This window comes from Dasypus novemcinctus, chromosome 2 (genome assembly GCF_030445035.2).
Source record: "Dasypus novemcinctus isolate mDasNov1 chromosome 2, mDasNov1.1.hap2, whole genome shotgun sequence".
Taxonomy (NCBI): domain Eukaryota; kingdom Metazoa; phylum Chordata; class Mammalia; order Cingulata; family Dasypodidae; genus Dasypus; species Dasypus novemcinctus.
The window spans coordinates 49381294-49401928 of NC_080674.1; the positions used below are offsets into that span (position 1 = coordinate 49381294).

At 36.5% G+C, this 20635-nt stretch overlaps 1 protein-coding gene across 3 annotated transcripts in view; it reads right to left on the reverse strand.

The window, feature by feature from the left end:
• HCN1 (hyperpolarization activated cyclic nucleotide gated potassium channel 1) overlaps positions 1–20635 on the reverse strand; it is a 479788-nt gene that overhangs the window by 142632 nt on the left and 316521 nt on the right. For all 3 annotated transcript variants that reach the window (XM_071208085.1, XM_058308804.1, XM_071208086.1), the window contains one exon: positions 18781–18999. In XM_071208085.1, the coding sequence (XP_071064186.1) occupies positions 18781–18999 (219 nt within the window). The remainder of the gene's footprint in view (positions 1–18780; positions 19000–20635) is intronic.

Consider the following 20635-nt stretch of genomic DNA (forward strand, 5'->3'; position numbering starts at 1 on the left):
TCTTTTATTACTTACAACACAGGAAACTTCCTGTTACCAAGAGATTAAGATAGTCTCTGGTTTATTCAAAGTGTGGATAATTACCTTATGCTGTGTAAAACTAGAAAATATTAAATGTTATTTCCTTTTCCAGAGAAAATGGCACAATGAAGATAAGTATTCTATGAGCACAGTAATTATTAGCAGCTATCTTCAGCTACACTGAACCGTACATATTTTTCATTAGAAAAGACATAATATTGCAAAGCTTCTTTGAAAGGAACAAAGATTCCTCATACAATTAATTAAAATTAATTTATGTAAGGATCTCAACAATAATTATAGGACTATCTTGTGTAGAACCAAGAATATAGTCTGTTAATAATGTATGTTCCACAGAAAACCTGATTCTTTTGAAGATAATTTAATATTTTCTCTAAAATTCTATAAGAAATGCTCAAAACTAACAGAAACCTATTCTATAATATAAGATAGGACAACAATTTCAGGTAAATTTCTACACAAAACAGTAGTTCTAGGATGCCCTCCAATCATAGCAGAAATATCAGAGCCAAGTGAATTTTCTACTTTTTGACTGCGTTCTCTATTTATCCGTGAAATATGCATTGCAAAAAGATTATCATCAGATATTTGAGGCAGGATTTTAAAAGTTCACTTAAAGCTCTCATTTACCTAAAGTTGTTCTCTTTTCTTGGAAAGCTCTCTCCCAACATGTAATTTTACCCCACACCACCCCCAACACACACTCTGCATGGCTAGCTCTCTCCTCATGACTTCCAGGCTCAGTTTAGTTCACCCAGCCATAGAGGATTTCCTCAGCTTCTTCTTCTATACGTAACCCTCTCATATCCATTCCATCATAAGACATGGCACCTCTTCTCCCAAAGCATTTTCCAGACCTTACCACTTCTCACTATTTCTCTCTAGCCCAGAACACCATCAATTATTTGTATGGACTCTTATCTGGTTTCCCCATTTCTGCTCCTGTTGCCACTTGGGTCTACTCCCTATGTCACAACCAAAGTGATCTTTTTAAATGAGAAATCAGATCATACCATTTCCCAGCATATAATTTTCCAATGTCCTTTCATTTGAAAATAAAAATTCCTGGCATGGACAAGACTCTGATTTGACCTGACTTCCTCTCTGACTTTCAATCCTACCATCCAACAATCCAACAATTGTCCCCTACTTTCTCTGTTTCTACCATTCCTTTTTTTTTTTTTTTTTTGGTCTAGAACAAGTGAGGCCCCTCTCTTCTCACCAGCTTTGTACTTTTTCTTTACTCTGTTGGGGGAACATCTTTCTCAAGATGTTTTGTATTGAGATTCTCCACATAAATGTTACCTCCTCAGAGAGGTATTCCCAAATTCTCAAGTAAATGAACTCTCTTTCCCATGCCCGTCCCTACCAAATGTTTCTTTACCTCATTATTTTCTTTTATTTTCTTTATAGTGCTTATAACCCTCTAACATTATCTTATTCATTTATTTGTTTCATGTTTACTCTCTTTCTACATTGCATAATGGCTCTGGACCTGCTATGCTCATTGTTATACCCTGAGTACCTAAAAGAGTGCTGGCCAACAGTAGGTACTGAATAGAATGACTGAGTGAATAAATCAATATGTGACTTAATAAGTGGATAACTCCCATAGTTTTCTATCTAAGCACCTCATTCATTTTCTTTACAATCCTACCATATGTAGTCTATATACATATTTATAATGTATACAGATATATTTCAGTATATATTTTTCTTTTTTCTTTTTTGATTGAAACATTAATTGAATTTTTTGTCTGTCTCCCCCATTGGTCTGAAATCTATATGAGAATGGGCCATATCTGTGTTATTTACATTAAACCTTTAGGACACAGTTCAATGTCTGGCATATTGTAGGCATTCAATAGTGTTTGATGGATAAATAGATCTAATAAGCTATTCAAACAAGGAAAATCAGCAGGTATATCTTAAATTCTGAATTTTGTTTTCTATGGTCTGATAACTTTTGATGCTAATAACTACACATTTGATAAGAAACAAATGCTTCCCTTTATGTTACTGTTTTATAAAGCACAGATGAAGAAAGATCATTTCTCTTCTGAAATATTTGAGAATTATGAATATATCCAATGAACCACTTACAAATGAGACCAAAAGCAGTCATATGATTTATGCTACACTACAGCTTTAATTTTTAGATTGAGCTAATACGTGATTTTTTTTAAGGTATTGGGGGCCAGGGATTGAACCCCAGGACCTCTTATGTGGGAAGCAGGCACTCAACTGCTTGAACTACATCCACTCCCCATGAATGACATTTTTAATTTTAACTATGAAAACTCACTCCTGTAATTCATAGCATGTTGCTGTGTGTGGTTGCTTATTAATGAAAAATGTCTTTTGTCACAAAGCCAATTCCTATTTTCCATCTAGCAAGGTCCTGTTTTTCACTTCCCAATAAACTCTTGCTTTTCTTCTCTCCCTTATCTAAAACCTAATAAAACTTACACCTGATGGAGATGCCTGAAACTAAGGACACTCTAAGGACTGCAATTAAAGGGGACAAAAATTGTGGCTATGAGCTTATCCCTTTCCCCATCCTCTGATTCCCATTTTGCAGACTTGAGTCTTCAAGTAGACCAAGCCAATGGCATCCCTGTCTCAACCTCTCTTTATTTAATTTTAATTTAAAAAAACCTTGCCTCCTTTGTACAGACTTTGTCTCCTCACCTCCACTGGCTTAATAAACTTTTTCCCTCCTATGGACTTCAATTCTCCATGCCTGGTAAGGATCAAAAGAATCTGTGGGGTTCCCCTTCACAATCATTAAAACTAACTGGGGAACTGCACTGCTACCTCTTACTAAGTATCTTCTTTGTATAGGAATTTTTCTTATATTGCTTACTTCATAAGTTCTTATCAGGTAAAATAATTTACTACAGTTTTAGAGATGAGGAAACACTCTGGAAAATTATATGGCTTGTTGTGGTCATGCAGTTATCAAGAAGTAGAGTTAGAATCTGAACCCATTCAGTCTGATACTTATCACTGTGCACTTTCTACTATAATGACTCTTTCAAGTAAACAATTATATTAATGACATTTGAAAATTGCAAATCACTCAAGTGTTCTGGTAATTTACTACATATATTATGTCATGAGACATTTAATATCTTTTATTGCTATCACCCTTATTTTAAATTATTTTAACTTTTTGTACTTACTCTCCTTAACAAATAAACAGTTATATTTTTAAATTATGAGTACATAATTTCAAAATCCAGAAGTAGGTTTAAGTTCCATGAGAAAACTTAAACTATTAACTTTCATCATTTAAAATAGCTGGGATTATTTCCTATAATTTCCTTTGTAATATCAAAAAGTACTGAATATTTTTCAACAATATTTTAATAGTAAAATTATAAAAGAATCTTTTCCTTTAAAAGGTTCTCTTGCTTACTTTTAAACAAAGGTAGTCTTTCCATATCCTTCTCCACCAGAAGAAAAATGAACTTACACATCTGAGAAATATATAAAAAGCTGCTAGCAAAACCCATGGAAGTGATTTATTTATTTACATTCTAAAACAGTCGAGCATGCTCCGTGTCCTGAGAAAAGTTTTATAACCCATTTATACTATCATTTTTCCTGTGTGAAATAAGAAAAATAACTCCCCTAGAGGTTTGCTGGGGACTCTAATGATAAATGCTTTATAGGCACGGTATTCACTCATGTTTCCTCTCTGTCCTGTACTAAGTGTTTTGTAATGGTGCTTCCAATGCCAAGTACATTTCCTGTGAGATAAACGAAAGGCTTATGGATGAATGTAACAAGATATTAACTCCCCCAAACATCTGAATTATGCCTTTATTACATCAAATATAATCAAACAAAAACTTTGAAACAACATGAACTATGTGAGATATTATTTTATTAAATGAACAATTGTAAAAATTGATTTTTCTAAAGTGTAGACTCACTGTTTATACAGCTGAGTGCACTTAAACGGCACTGACCAAAACACATGAGAAATTATTTATATTTGTATGCTGGGATGGTTTATTTCATGTGTCACTGTTTTTCTGTTTTTCTGGAGAATGCTAACAGAGATGCAAAGCTCATTTCCACTCTCATTCACTAAACACAGGTGATCAGCCAAGGAAGAATGTTACTGATTTAATAACCTAATGTTTGACCTGAGTCACACAGCCCTTTTCAAACAAAATTGTTTTTATCCAAAGAGTACAATTCTTAGACTAATAATTAGAGCTCAAAATGGGTCTTCTTTGGATGTTACGGTCTGTCTCTGAAGTTTGCAAGATAAATGCAAAGGATGATCTGCTAGGTACTCCTGATAATTTTATACTCTAATTATCCAGGCATTTCTCCAAAGTATACTGGGTTGGAAACTAAGTACCCTGTACCCTGTTTTGTATCTTTGACACTCTTCTAGTTAGATAATGTGAACATGGAATTCAGTTTGACCTCTCTGGACCTCAGATTTCCTATCTCTAGAATGTTAATTAATTGAGAGTAAAATTATAATAGTAATAAGCATACCTAAAATGAAAAATCTTCTTTCAAGTACTAGAGACATCAAAATACTTAACTGACAGCTCTTAAACTAAGAAAATATTTGTGATAATGTTGTCTTAGAGCACTAATTATGTGGATGGTAACACATCCACTTAAAATGCATTATTCTAATGATGGTGAGCAACATGCATACTCACACAACACTGAGTTTTCTTTGTTAGATTCTTTAGTATTGTGTAGCTGCTGTTTCAGACTATTAATATCTAAAATAGGGCTGAAAAATAGGATAATATATTAAATTGTTTTTATAAAAATATAGTGATCTAGTATTTCCTTATGCTTGGTTTTCAGATTGCCAATGGAATGATTATCACCGTAGTTACATAAAAAATATTTTTTACTTTTTTTGAAGTTTAGAAGCCAGTTATCAGAATCATTTATTAAAAGAAGAGAATAGATGTTGATTTTTAACTTTAATTTCTTAAATTTTGTGATTTCTCCAACATATAAATTACTAGAACTTGTGTGACTAGGAAGCTACAGCATTATTGCCAAGAAGCCTGAAAGAATGAATCATCCAGTCAGGGAACAAAGTGTGTTCCAAAAAGTGCAACTTCCAGGCAATTAAAGTTTTTACCCTTAAAAGTAGAAACATTCTTCAAAACCATTTTAAATTTTCCTGATTTTAAAAATTGTATTTCAGTGGTTTTCAAGATTACTGTAGTCATATTAAAAATAATGGTGAAAAACCTGGAGGAATTAAATGGTGTATGTGATTAAAAATAAAAAGGAAATTTGGGGGAACTATAAAACAAAATTGCGTGATAATTACGTTCTACTTGGGCACCATGTGGCTGTTCGAGAATATTTTCTGCTATTCCATGTGATCCCAAGCCTCTTCCCCTCTTATTCCCAACACATGTGCCTCAGTCTTCCCAAGTTTGTAGGACCAGCTCAGCTCTACAACTGCCCACCCGATGCCACAAAAACAGAAGGAACCCTCAATGTAGTAAAATACATTTGATAAATTGATCAAAATTTGGTGGAGCACTGATGCCCATGGGAGTCCTTCAGCTTGAGCTTGGTCTAAACCAGTTGAAAGCTACTGGTGTGTGTGGAGGTGTGGCCTTACACTGCATTGTGCCATGATGCTGGCTTTTAGTTAAATATCGATTTTATCATTTTCCTGTTACTGCTCTTGTTCCGAGATTCTTGTATATGCATTTTTTTCTCCCTTGTTTCTCTCCATGTATCTTTAACAGATCTGCATCTGCTTCTAATTTGTTGCTTTTGCACTAACTTCGAGGGTAGAACTTACTTCAGAGAATCAACACTAGTAGCAATTTGAGCTTCAAATAGGGAAGATATTTCTGTAAATAGCTAAAAAATTATTTAGTGCTCTAATGACCAACCCATTATTTGAGAATGAAAAATAAACCCTGACATAAAATGAAACTCAGTATTTTATGTGCTGCTGTCACTCACGGCCCTGGAGCCCCTGGGTGGGTGGCGGGGAGGAATGGAGACCCAGACGGCCCCTCCCGCCTCCCACCTCATGCTGCTTTCCCCTGTGGGGATCTCAGGGGCTGTTTGAGGATATATTTTCACTCTGTGATGATTCCACTTTAGAAGCTGATTCTTATGTTTTTTTTTTTAAAAGGGGGTAGCAGCTGGAGCACCCACCTTGCCATACCCACCGTCCGCCCTGCTCGCCAACCCCCCCCCCCCCCACGCCGTGGCCCAGGCCCTGAGGCGTAGGGGGCTGCAGCGAGCGGGTGCCACGTCCTGAAGAGCCCAGCGGGCAGGTGGGCCCCAGGAAAGAAGGGGCGGGGTGGAGAGCCCATGTTTTAATGGGGCTGCTTGTGCCAAGGGCTCTTGGGTCACCGGTTCTCCGGGAGCCGGGGTGGGTGGGCAGTGGCACTCGGCCCGCTCCGACACTGCCCAGGTGGGGAAAGCCCCGACCCGAAACGGCCCCTAAGTGTCCCTCTTCTGACGTGCCTTCTGCACCCCTCCATTAGAACAATCAGTCCCCTCCCATCCGGGAGCCCCTCTTTCTCTTCCCGGCACCCCGCCACCTGCCGGCAGTGCCACGCCGGAGTCGGTCCACGCATCAGCCCCGTGGCCAGCCCGGCTGGTTTTGTAAGATACTGGGTTGGTGCACAGTGGTTGGTTGGTTTTTTTTTTCCTTTCTTTTTCCCTTGTAATTTAAACAGGCCCAGCCTTGTTGGTTCTATTTAATGGACACGAGATAACGTTAGAAGTTTTAAAGTGATTAAAATGTACAGACTATGCAAACCAAATTTAAAAAAAACTTTCTTGAAATAGTCAATTTGTTTCATTTAATAGACATCTTGGATCCTCTCTAGATATTACTTGGTAAAACCATAATACTGAAACCTAGGATCATTTTTCATCAAATATTCTAATGCTAAGTATTTTAATAGTGACTTTTTCCCAACTGCTTAAAATAACTTTAGTTCATTAATTTTAACAATATCTTGGTGAAGTAAGAGGATAGTAAGAAATCTTTCAAAATGATTATAACATTCTAAGATAATTTGATTTAGCAAAGCTTATGCAACTGATATGGAATATAATCATCCATTTTATATTATCATCTGATTTTATGTTTGTACCCTTCAAGCAAAATTTGTGATAAGAAAAGAGTTGAAAACATTTTGCATCAAAGAGATATATAGTTTCTTCCTTTGCATATAAAACATTCTTAATTTATATGTCAAATTCACACTATCAATACATTCAGTTCAAAATCAGTTACCTCATTACATACTTTCTTCAGAGGAAAAATTTAACTTCAGAAATGAATTGTAATACTAATACTAATTATGATACATAGTGTATAATTCTGTTTTATATAAATTGCATTTCAGTCATAAGGACAGACACTATCCTTCTGTTTTTGAATCATGCCAAGCTTTTTCCACTGAGGGTCTTTGCCCACGCATTTACTTCGATATCTCACTAACTTCTATGTATCCTTCTGGTCTCTTCTGAAATATTTTTATTCTTCTTCCTCACCACCATCCCATATAAATCATATCATATTCTTAAAATCTCTTATCATGCCTTTCATTTATCTTCACAGCACTTTTATTTTTTTTTAAAGATTTATTTTTTATTTATTTCTCTCTCCTTCCTCTCCCCCGCCCCTCCCCCCCCAGGTGTCTGCCCTCTGTGTCCATTCGCTCTGTGTTCTTCTGTGACCGCTTCTATCCTTATCAGCAGCACTGGGAATCTGTGTTTCTTTTTGTTGCATCATCTTGCTGTGTCAGCTCTCTGTGTGTGCGGCGCCATTCTTGAGCAGGCTGCACTTTCTTTCGTGCTGGGAGGCTCTCTTTATGGGGTGCGCTCCTTGAGTGTGGGGCTCCTTGAGTGGGGGATACCCCTGTGTGGCAGGACACTCCTTGCGCACATCAGCACTGCACATAGGCCAGCTCTACTGGGGTCAAGGAGGCCCTGGGTTTGAACCGTGGACCTCCCATGTAGTAGGTGGACACCCTAACCACTGGGCCAAGTCCGCTTCCCTTCATAGCACTTTTAAAACTGTATAATCATTTATTGCTTTCTTTGAATCTTGTTACTGGGTATAAAACTCTACCCCACCCCACACTGCCTGCTATATTACAATGAGCTTGCTTGATGATGGAAGGTTCCATATTTATTTGTTTACTTTGTATATTCAGCATCTGGTACAGGGCCTGATTCATAAGAAACATTCAGTAAACATGCATTGAATTGACAAAAAATGGATCTTCTTAACCTCTACTCACATGGTATCTTATCTCTGAAGAATTTTTGGACCCTAATTCCTCATAAAGAAATGTCAACTCTAGTGGTTTTATTAATCACTGTGTCCCTGGCTATTAAAAATATCTGAAGGTCCTATTTAATCTAGTTCTGTTGGTAATTCTATCAGTAGGCATTTATGAAGTGATCTATTTAATCTTGGAACCTTACAATCTAGGTCAGGAGTATACCATATTCCAAGCATAGCTGTGATTTTTTTCTCAAAAAACATAGCTCTTAAACTCTTTTAAAGATCACAACATCTCATTGCTAATTTTTTGCAAGGTATAGAGATTATCACTGGCAGTAAAGAGATATTATGGCCCCAATGGGATATATCACAATATAAGGTTTGAAAAACAGTGATATAAGAGATTTGCACTTGGCAAAATTCTATTTTTCTCCTTAGTTAAATTAACAGCCTCCAACTTCTTCCATTTACTTGCTCTAAACTTTATAATTTAATGTAATTTGTCCTTAATGTAAAAATAAGGAGCCTGATTTGTTAGCAGCTCAAGTGGCTACAGTAAGCTAACTCAAGGACTAGTGCACTCTTACCTGTTTTCCTGGGAGAGAACCTCACAGATATTCCTAGTCCTAGGCTCTCCCTGGCCTGAGAACATGTGGCAGTACTAAGCAGACATTAACTTCAGTTCCCAGGGAGCAAAAGTATATAGTGATCTAAAGGTAATCTTTCTGACTAACAAAGGAACGGTGTAGGAATTCTGTTCATGGCGTTCTCATTTGTAAAGGAAGGAATAGGAATTTAAGGTTTATGAAGAAAAGCAAGTGAAAAACTTTGCTGAAGACACTTGGATTTTAGAGCTACTTCTTCAAAAAATGGGATCTCAATGAAAATTAGGCCATTTATCATTTAAGGCCACCAGGCCAATATTATTTTCCTAGCTTGAGATCTCTGTAACTTCAAAGTCTGCTTTCCTGAAGACAAATACTATAGCATCCTACAAAATACAAACAAATTAGCAGTTCAATTGAATGAGTTTCTTGATAAGAAGACGGGTTGCCAAACTGTATGTAACTGTTTTTTTTTTAACCAATTAATGCTATTATTTATAAACCATCATGACCCATTACTCCAAAATGCTCCTCTTTACTAAACCATTACTCTGGTCATATGGTCTTAGGTTTTTTTGTTTATTTGTTTTGTTTTTTTGTTTGTTTTTAAACAAGTCTCAGAAAAACATTACAGTAAGACAAACTCTCCTATCCATCTTTCTGAACCAAGCATTTCATAGGTTTTCATGTCCTAAAGCAGAACACTTCTAACCAGCCCAGCATATAAGAAATGGCTTTCAACCCTGATGAGAGGGACTTTGGTAATATATCTCTTTGAAGTACCAAGAAAGCAATCTTAAAGTTCAGAAAGGAAAGCATACTGAAGATATAGTTTGTGAAAGTGATGAGCTTTATAAACAAAGTAAATAAACACTTGCCAAAACACCAAAGGAAATTTGTTTATTTACATGTAAACCAAAAAACTAATAACAAAACAATATTTCCATGTATATTCAAGTGAGAGAACATTCAAGAAAGTTCAAACCATGAACTCCTACTCCTGCTTACATGTTAGAAAAAAGCCTGCATACCCATAAATATCCTTAATCCTCACTGTCTCATATGACCAATGTTGTAATCTAAGCATCATGATGTTGAGGTTTCAATGTTTGGGGCTGAAATACACAAAAATAGAAGCCACAGTTCTTCCTATCGTGGTGCTTATAACATTGCTGAGCAGATAGAATATACACAGGAAAAACCCCACAGTCTTTTCAGCTGTATTCCCAAGGGGAGGGAAAACCTTACGCAAACAGTGAAGAGACAAAGTATATAAGGCAAGGGCAAAGAGACAAGAGTGAAGGATGATAGGTTGGAATCAATTGGTTTGTGAAGAGTACAGTGGTTAATTGGCTGGAAAAGAGATTTGATTGAGTAATCTCTAGGAGTTAAAAGTTGATTTCATGCCACCCCTCCTTTACCCAAATTCTTCTTGAAGGGCATGTTACCAAGAGAGACTATATCTTAATCTTAAATACTTTATTTAAATAAGTTTAAATCATCTCTATTGCAAATGTGATTCTAATCACTTAAAAAGAGAGCAGAACTTGGTGTGGAGCCTTTTGTATGTCTCTGGGGGTCCATTAGCTTATAAAATTTACAAAATTAGGCTGAATTAAAAAAAGATTCCTATGGAATAAGAAATTTATGTGGCAGTCCTGATTATCGCCTTTTTATTTACAAAGAAGTAATAAGGCTCTATTTTTTCAAACTTAGAACATTAAGTGCCTGAACTGAACAGGTTTGGGATATTATATTTTTGTTATGATTATATGTAATCATATAACTCAATACAGTTTTATACTTGATTATAAATAACCTAGTGGTATGGTTCAGAGGCTATTTACATTAAACTGTACCTTCTTATCCAAAATAACTAATGAGAGAAAAGTGAACTCTTCTGGAGTTGAACAAAATTTCATCATTTTGGATAAGTTTAACATTGCTATTTCATCTCATCAATAAACTGAGTCCCAGCAATATTTTCAATTTTATACAACATAATCAATATTTAAAGCTAGAAGTAGCATTCAATGTCTTGTACTCTAACATTAGAAGGCACAGTCTATTTAGATAATCCATTCCTGCACCTTCCCTGGATTTTGCACTCTGCTTCTGATTCAGGAAGGTATTCAGTGCATAAAGGTATTTTGATATGGTAATTTCCTCATATGATTAAAGCAATTCTTTGGTTACAGTCAAGTATCACATTAAAAAGCCTTCATGTACAGGAAGCATACCAAGGTAAGTTGAAAATCTCTTTCTCTAAATTCATTATGTGTATTGTAGTAAAACGCTTGCTAGTTAGAGAGGGAAAATTGCACACATAAAGCTACCACTATTATTATTTGACAGGAAAGAGAGTTGCAAGACTAGAAATAATAACAGAATTCCCAGGGGTCCCTAAACGTTGAACTAAGATGGAGTAGGATAAAGAAATAGAGTTGACAAAGAGTTTCATTTCATGAAGACTCCATGAACTGCAAGTATATATAGAAAAGATAGTAACCAGCCAGAGTTACTTACAAAGGAAAGGAAGATTCACTGTGGGGAGTATTCTAGATAGGTATTTCCCAAAGTACAATTCTTTTGTACATAAAACCATTAAAATATGAGGGGGTTTGGTCATGCAGGGCAGAGAAAACACAATAAATGTTCAGAGCACACACATTTACACACAAAAAAACTTCAATAAGATTTCTTCAATAAACATTTCCAAACTTATTTGACCAGGGAATAATTTTTTGTATAAGACTGCTTGACATCTGTGGAAGCAGCTCTAAGAAAGACTGATGACTCTTCATCATTTTACCACTGCAGTTTCTATGTGAGGGGCTGTAAAGGAAGGTCTAAAAGAGTGGTAGTGTGTGGCTGATTCCTCATGCCCCATTCACTGGGGCACTAATATGACAGACATCAGAAAGCTAGTTATGTAAGTGGCCCACTGATACACAAGTTTACAGCTATAAAAGACCTCAGTCACATCAAAGCTATACAGAGAGATGAGAGTAGAGTAAGAATTTTCCTGATGGGTTTAGGAGGATTTTTTTGGAGAAATGGTTGTTCTATGAGTCCCTTCCCTCCAACTCTGGGGTAGGAGTATGAGAGAACTCCTTTCTAACACCAGGGAGCACTTAAAGGAAACCATTTGAAGATAGTAGCAGTTTGATATTATTGATGAACTCCAAAAAGAAATATTGGATTATGTTTGTAAACTGATCTTTTCCTTTGGGCATATTAGATTATATTGGATTTATAGGTTTACTTGATTAAGTAATTATGCAAACCATTTGTGCCTGTAGGGCATTGAGTCCCCACCCTTTAGTGGGTGGGTACTCAAAGATAAAAGGCATGGTAAAGGACAGAGTTGAGGGTTTTTGATGTTGGAATTTTGATGCTGGAGTTTGATGCTGAAGTCTTAAGCTGGAGCCCCAGGAAGTAAACACACAGAGGAAAGAGAAGCAAGCCCCAGGAAGGGAAGAACCCAGGAAGCCTGAACCCTCACAGATGTTGGCAGCCATCTTGCTTCAACACATGAAAATACTTTGGTGAGGGAAGTAACTTATGCTTTATGGCCTGGTATCTGTAAATTCCTACCCCAAATAAATACCCATTATAAAAACCAATTTCTGGCATTTTGCATCAGCACCCCTTTGGCTGACTTATACAGCATTTGTTACTAAGGAGTAGGGAAATGCTTTTGTAATTACCAAAACTCTGGAATGGTTTTATAAATGGGTAGGGGGTATATTTTGGAGAAATTGTGAGATGCTTGATGGAAAAGGCCTAGATTGCTTTGAAGAGGTTGTTGATACTGATATGGATGCTAAAGAGACTTTTTATGATATCTTATAAATAAATGATGAAACTATTATTGGAAACTGGAGGAAAGGCAATATATGTTTTAACAATGCAGAAAACTTAGCAAAATTAACTCCTGGTGTTTTATGGAAGGCAAAATTTGAAAATGGCAAGCCTGGGCATTTAGTTGAAGAAATTTCCAAAGTAAAACCGGAGAATGTGGCTTGGTTTCTGCTTGCAGTTTATAGCAAAATGCTAGAGATATGCTGAGGACTGAACTGTCAGGCACAAAGAAAACAAAAACTGATTCTGGAAATTCCAAGCCTCTGGAAATCAAGCTCTCAGATGAAAGTGCCCCATTGGAGGACTTAACTAAACTTGGAGCTTGTAAGCCAGGATTGAAGATGCAGTTATTTCAGAAAGACTTTTGGAAAGTCTCACTGTCTGATGGCTTGGACCCCTGATTCCTGCATGCTAAACCAACAGACTTTTTGAGAGAGCTGTATGAACAAAACCACTGTCGACCTGGAATAAAAGGGACATGGAAAGGAGAGACTGAGGGAGAAGCAGCTTTAAGAGGAAAACCATGGAAGCTGAGATCTGGAATTAAGACATCACCTTGGGCCAAGAGAGGAACTCCACCCATGTGTACAGAGAGGGTAAGTTTGCCTCAGCAGTTGAAGAGGGCGGATGTTCCTGTCTGATGTTCTGGGAGAGTTTTGCTGCCCCAGGGTACACAGAGGGTGGAGCACATTCCCCAAGCATTAGGGTGGTTAAGATCAGCACCCTACATTTCTGAGAGGGGTCCCCCAAAGGTTAGGGAAGGCTGGGTGGTCAACTTGTTGCTCTGAGAAGGTTGAGCCTGTATGCCAAAGGTTAGGGGGAATGTTGTCTTCACATCACTGTATTGGGGGATTAAGAATCTAACTCAGGGAAACGGACTTTGGCCCAGTGGTTAGGGCGTCCGTCTACCATATGGGAGGTCCGCGGTTCAAACCCCGGGCCTCCTTGACCCGAGTGGAGCTGGCCATGAGCAGTGCTGATGCGCGCAAGGAGTGCCGTGCCACGCAAGGGTGTCCCCCGCGTGGGGGAGCCCCACGCGCAAGGAGTGCGCCCGTGAGGAAAGCCGCCCAGCGCGAAAAGAAAGAGCAGCCTGCCCAGGAATGGCGCCGCCCACACTTCCCGTGCCGCTGACGACAACAGAAGCGGACAAAGAAACAAGACGCAGCAAATAGACACCAAGAACAGACAACCAGGGGAGGGGGGGAAATTAAATAAATAAATAAATCTTTAAAAAAAAAAAAAAAAAAAGAATCTAACTCAAAGATTGGGTGAGGAGTGGCAATCACCCCAACACTCTTGGAGGAAGAGATCTGGAGCTTGGTCGACACCCAGATGCTTGATGAAGGTGGAACCAAGAAAATGGCCATTGGACAAGCATGTGGAAAGTGTAGGTTCCCATAAGGCACCAAGAAGAAGAACCCAGCAACTTAAGAATGACTCTCAGACTGAAATCAAATGGAGTAAGGACTGAAGGTTTACTGAACTGTAGAGGACCCATGACTCATGTTTCCCTCCCAATTTCTCCTTATTGTAATGAAAATGTTTATCCTATGTCTGTCCATTTGTGTATTGGAAGCAGATAAATGGTTTTGTAAGTTTCAGAGCCCTATAGCAGATGGGACTTTGCCCCAAGACAAACATATTTCTTTAAATTGATTGTGATATGATTTAGTACTTGCATTTCTACTGATTTTTTTTTTAATATTATAATGTCTTTTTGGAATTCAGAGGGTGGAGTGTAGCATTCTTATATAGTTATGAACTCCAAAAATAGGTATTAGATTACGTTTGTAATCTGGTCTGTACTTGGGCATGATTTTTTGAGTTATGATTAGGGCTTTGATTGGGCAATGTCATTAGGGCATTGTGTCCCCACCCCCTGGTGGGTGGGGACTCACAGACAAAAGGCATGGCAAAGGATAGAGTTGGATGGTTCTTAATGTTGGAGTTTTGATGTTGGAGTTTGATGCTGAAGTCTTAAGCTGGAGCCCCAGGAAGTAAGCATACAGAGGAAAGAGAAGCAAACCCCAGGAAGGGAGGAACCCAGGAAGCCTGAATCCTTACAGATGTCAGCAGCCATCTTGCTCCAACACATGATAATAGACTTTGGTGAGGAAGTAACTTATGCTTTATGGCCTATTACCTGTAAGCTCCTACCCCAAATAAATACCCTTTATAAAACCAACTAATGTCAGGTATTTTGCTTCAGCACCCCTGGGCTGACTAATAAAAGGATCTTTGAGAAAAGTTCCCACCTTTGGAAGACATAGGGCTGAGTATGAATCACATTCGTGAACATGCAATCTGTGGATTATGTCTGAATCCTTCCAAGGAATTAGAGATAGCTAGATACAGGCTTTTATTGTTTAGATGAAGGAGGTAGCAGAGATCTGAGAGATGTTCTCAGACAGGAAAGCATGTGTGCTTCTCTGTCGACCAGATTCTAGCCATGCAGGTGGGCTAGTATTGGCATCTAGTTTTCTGCCCAAGACTATCTCCTGTTGGATGAGGGGCCCTAGCAGAAAGAGACTGGAGATGGACTGCCAGATTCTTAAGGATTTATCTATGGAACTGGAGAAAGGTAAAGCAGGGCTCCCCAAAAGAGCCCAAAACACCTTCTAGGGAAGTGTCTGCTTTAATCTTCTGCCACAGCCACCCAGGACATTGGTTTGATATATCTATCAGCAGATTAAGAGCTGCCTCTTCCCTTTCCTTTTCCCTCCTCTCTTCTACCCTAATGAAAAGACAAATAGTAGCTCTTGTGAGGTTCATGATAGGAGGAGAGAGATTAAGACCAACCTCATCTTTCTCACTCCTTGCATCTAGTTCCCCAGAATGCTGGTTGGGGATGCAACATCATTTAACACAAAGCCAAATTCAGAGCTCTGTTTTTCACATGAGACTGGGAAACCTAATTACTGCATTGAAATTTTGCATGGGATTTAAAGTTGAAAGAACTTAAAGATCATTCTATTATCCAACACTGAGCAGAAAATCCTTGGGATTTGCCAGCGTTTCCATCTAAAGCAGGGGTTCTTAACCTTTCTGTTGCATGGACCACCTTTGCCAGTCAGGTGAAAACACAGACCCATTATTTAGTCCACATTATACTGTATATTATTTAGTAAATATATCACACCCATAGCAAATGTCCCCATAAGAATTTTTTTTTTTTTAATTTCAATTCAAGCTTACAGACCCCTTGTTAAGAACCCCTGATTTAAAGCAAAAGAGACTGACTTTATGAAATAAGGCTATACAGTGACAATTGGAAAGAAAAATACAATTTTTTTGGTTATATTTTAAATTAAGATTGTTCAATAAACCATTTACAGAAACGATGCAGCTTGCTGGTGATTTGTAATAGAACACTGGGGAGGCACGTTTGAACTACCTTCCCATGTTATATAGTCTCTAGATCTGAGAGAAGGGGAAAATGAACTGCCTAAAATGCAGAAGAAATTAGCAACAGAAATTGTGACTCACTTTAAATGTGACAGTGTAAAAATCATCATGCATCGTTTTGTCAAGAGAGAATATAGTTATGATGTTGATGATGATGATGACAAATTTTAACACATTCTCATGGAAATATTTATTAATAGCCCTATCCTTTTATTAGCATTAGAAAACCATGCAGAAAAGGATCACATCATCATTCTTCCCTATGCTACTGTCTGGGTAGGTGGAATGGTAGAGCCACTTCAGACTGGGAGATCCAGTTTCACTGGGAGTGAAAAACTGATTCCTAGTAAGGAAGAGTTAAATGAGCCACAGATTCCAAACTAAAACAGTAGACTGGATGATTTACAGCCAATTGGACTTGATCAGTATGTTCACTTGAGCCAGGAGTAATGCAGAGTTGGTATAGTGTTAAGTCTAGGAATGAACCCAAGCCAGATTAGATTAGGTGGGATGAATCCCAGCTGCACTCTGAGTGGCTACTACAAAAGCCATTATAGTTTGCTTCTTTTACATTAAAAAATATGTTGTTACTAGGTATGTGGTAGTGAAAATAATGCAATATTAATTTTGCAGGCATCTGTGGCAGATAGTCCCAAGACAACTAAACACAAATATTAAGAATAATTACGCCAAAAAATAAATCAAAAAGTGGCCAAATCACAAAAACCAGTCATACATTACACATAGCTCTCCTATAAGACTGAATTGAAGATTAGACATATATTGTTCCTAAAAGTTAAAAAAAAATAAAAAGCTAATAAAATGTCTTTAAAGACTTGTCCTGAACTATATTCCTGCCTGATTAGAAAATGAGTATAGCATTGTAGAAACAAGTTTCTTGACAGATCTTGGGTTAGAGATGAAAATTCATTATGTCCTTTTAATTAGCTGTTACTGATTCAATTGCTCCAAATCTCAAAAAAAAAACAAACCAGAAAACCAAAAAAAAAAAACACCTCACAATGGAGTACCCTGGTATACTTCCCTCTATTATTTAGCATTTGTAAGATTAAAAAACAAAACTTTGATGAATTTAATTGTGGCAAACATCAAAATATTTTTGCATATAAGGAGTATGATTACATAGTTGAAAAACTGAATTTGCAAGATAAAGTTGGCTCATATAGCAAGTCTAAAAATATAAAAATAGTGAAATCATTTTTTATTCTAAACTCTAGTAAAATGCAATCCTAGAAATTAAATAACTGTTACTTGTTTCTTACAAAAATATATAGAGATGATATAGACAAAAAAGAGGAGAAAGGAGCATTTTTATTCAAAGCAATAGAAGTATCAGAATACCTTCTTATAGACTTATCTAAAACCCCCATAAATTTAGCCTAACTTCCACAGAGTCTGTAATTTTCAGTCCAAGTCACCATTGTACAAAGTCTCTTCTCTCTTACTATGCTCTCTGTTCTTTCCAATTTAATTGGAGGCTTTGTTTTAAAATGAACCTCAAAGCAATTTTGGTGGTTCATCTTTTCATTACTTAGTACTAAAATATCAACTTGCTCACTCTAAGAGTTGGTGGCAATTTACATTCAATGGAAATAAAGTTTTTAGGTTCCCTTTCTCTGATTTACTTCTGCAAATAAAGCAACAACCAAAATGATCTTTGGGTGTTTTGAAAATAATTATGAATCTATGCCATTATCACTCACCAGGAGAGCTACTCTAGAACCATTTAAACCATTATTTTCAGAAATGTTCTTCAGGAAGGTGCATGCTATACTCTGGCATGTTCAGTAGAGTCCCCAAGTTATAAATTCTTCCATTAGTTATGGAACAGTCTCATTTATCTGTCAGAAAGGTATTGACATTTGGTCAAGAATGAAAATACTGCCCAAGGTTAAGACTCTGCCAAAGTAATTTAGCATATGAAAAATAATCAGTGAATAAATTGCTGACTGTATTTACTTTCTCACTCTTTGGAAAAGTAACAGCTGATCATTTTAATTAGCACTGTTCATAAGAATGCATGCTAACAGCTGTTAATATGCATTTTAAGACAGGATGGTGCTGTGTGTTATCTAGATATAAGGGCAGCATATGTTCAGCTAAGTATATGGATTATAATATAAATTATTATGATAGCATGTGAAAAGGCACAGAGGAACATGTGCCAGTGACTCTGTCTCCCTGTTTTAGCCAGCTAACACAATATGCTAGCATATACTAGAAAAGGGCTTATATTATTTTAATATTATTTTAACTGTTGAAATATGACAGAACATGTAGCATGAGAACATGAGAAATCACCTACATTCATTCTGAAATATATAACTATGTTTTCTGTGGATGCAAAGTCAGATTTTAAAAAAATACTGGGGGGACAGAAACTGAAAATGAATGAAAGCTTTGAGAACAATCATGAAAAGACCTCAAAATATCAGAACAGATTGTGCTTCCCTGCTTAAAACATTTTATTCTCATTATATTTTTGAGTGGTTGATTTAGTTTGTTTGAGCATGATTAATTCAATTTATAAACTAGAGTGCTGAAGATATTACAAATAAATCAAATTACCTTCTCTTGATATTGCCGCCGTGAGGAATCCAAAGACTGGATTAAAGCTGTGGCGTGGCCCACAAACATGGCATAGCAGGTGGCCCCGACAATCATGCTCAGCATGGTGATCCAGAGGTCAGACATGCTGACTGGGGCTTGGGCTCCATACCCGATGCACAGCATGTGACTCATAGCTTTGAAGAGTGCATATGAATACTGCTTTCCCCAAGAAACATTCTGGAATAGAAAAGAAAAAAATATTAGAGCTTTTAGCAGAGAGAAAAATGAGTATGACCTGTATCCCGAAGCATTACGGAATAGTGGATATGGAGAAACAGCTTTGTAATGGAGCATTTACATGTAGTTTCACAACATCAAATGATGTTTTCCAGAGCTTGCCTGGAATGATGGAATAAAAAATATGTTAATCCACACATTGTCTTCCTACCAGTTTCAGGTTAGTTGAATTCATAATTAACCTACTTTGGGGATATGGTGTGAGTATCATATAAAAATGCAAAGAATGAGTGGTGATGGGCTAATTTTAAGTTTCAAAGTAATTTGATCATCCCCTAGTAATGTATTTGCAAGCTGAGAAGTGCAGCAGATGGGTGTAAAGCATATGGGATCAAGTTTGGGAATTTTTGTCAAAATAAGATGTTTAGATTTAAAAACTCAAATTGATATATGTATGTAATCTCTCATCCAATTATCTATCTTAAATGAAAAATAAAAAGCATGTTTTAGAAATACAGATCTTATAAATTGAAAGTCCTTCCTTCAAGATCTCTTTCAAAGCAGTGTAGAATAGCATTCAAATGTCAGGGTAGATGATGGGGGATTGTTGTTGTTTTAAAAAAATAAAATAAAATAAAATGAAACAGGCAAAATGACAACTTGGCAAACACTATGAAAAAAAAAGCTAAATTCCAATGAGTTAAATTCTGATGTAATTTCAAAACTTTATTCTAAGCTCAATTCTACAAAACATAAACTGTTCATATATTGTATCTACCTTTGGAGAGAATTTAAAGGCTTTTAAAAAATTCATTGTATCAAACTCCTACCTAGACCAGTGCTGGCTGCATAATTTATGAGGTTCAATGAAAAATGAAAATGTGGGGCCTCCAGTTCAAAGAACAGGAAAAAAAAAGTGCTGCTAAATATTTTTCATTTAAAAATATTGCATTACTTATAGAACATAATTGGATAATAGTGATACATAAGTAGCAATATAAACTTGCATATTGCTAATAAAGGATATATTTGGTGTAATAATTATACATAATACAATAAATAAAAATACTGTATTCATGTGATATCATGATTGATCATAAGAATATTCTGGCTCACATTTCTTCAAATTCATTTCTAAGATCATAAAAATTTATATGCTAAGCAACTTCATTTTCAATGTTATAATTGAATATAATTGAAAGTGCATCAGTTGCTTTTGGAAAATGCAAGATCACAAACAATTTTTTGAGGATTGTTAATTTTGAGAAAGATTTTTGCTAAAGCAACTGTTACCAGAGCTGATAGGGTATTTTATAGGCCATGACAACATTGTGATAAATTTCTCAGAAATTATTTTGCAATAAAAATTTTCGTATATTTTTAGTGATATTCTTATTGGATAATTTTTCTAAGATTTAATTGTTCATGCAAATAAATTTCATATATATATAAAATTAATCTTAATTAAACTTTTTAATTTGAGATTTATGTAGATTAATTTGCAGATTAAGAAATAATACAGATAATTTCCCTGTACCTCTAATGGTAAGATCTTCCAACCAATAGTGCTTGACACTCAAGAAATTGACACTGATGTGATCCATCAATCTCATTTATATTTCATCAGTTGTACATG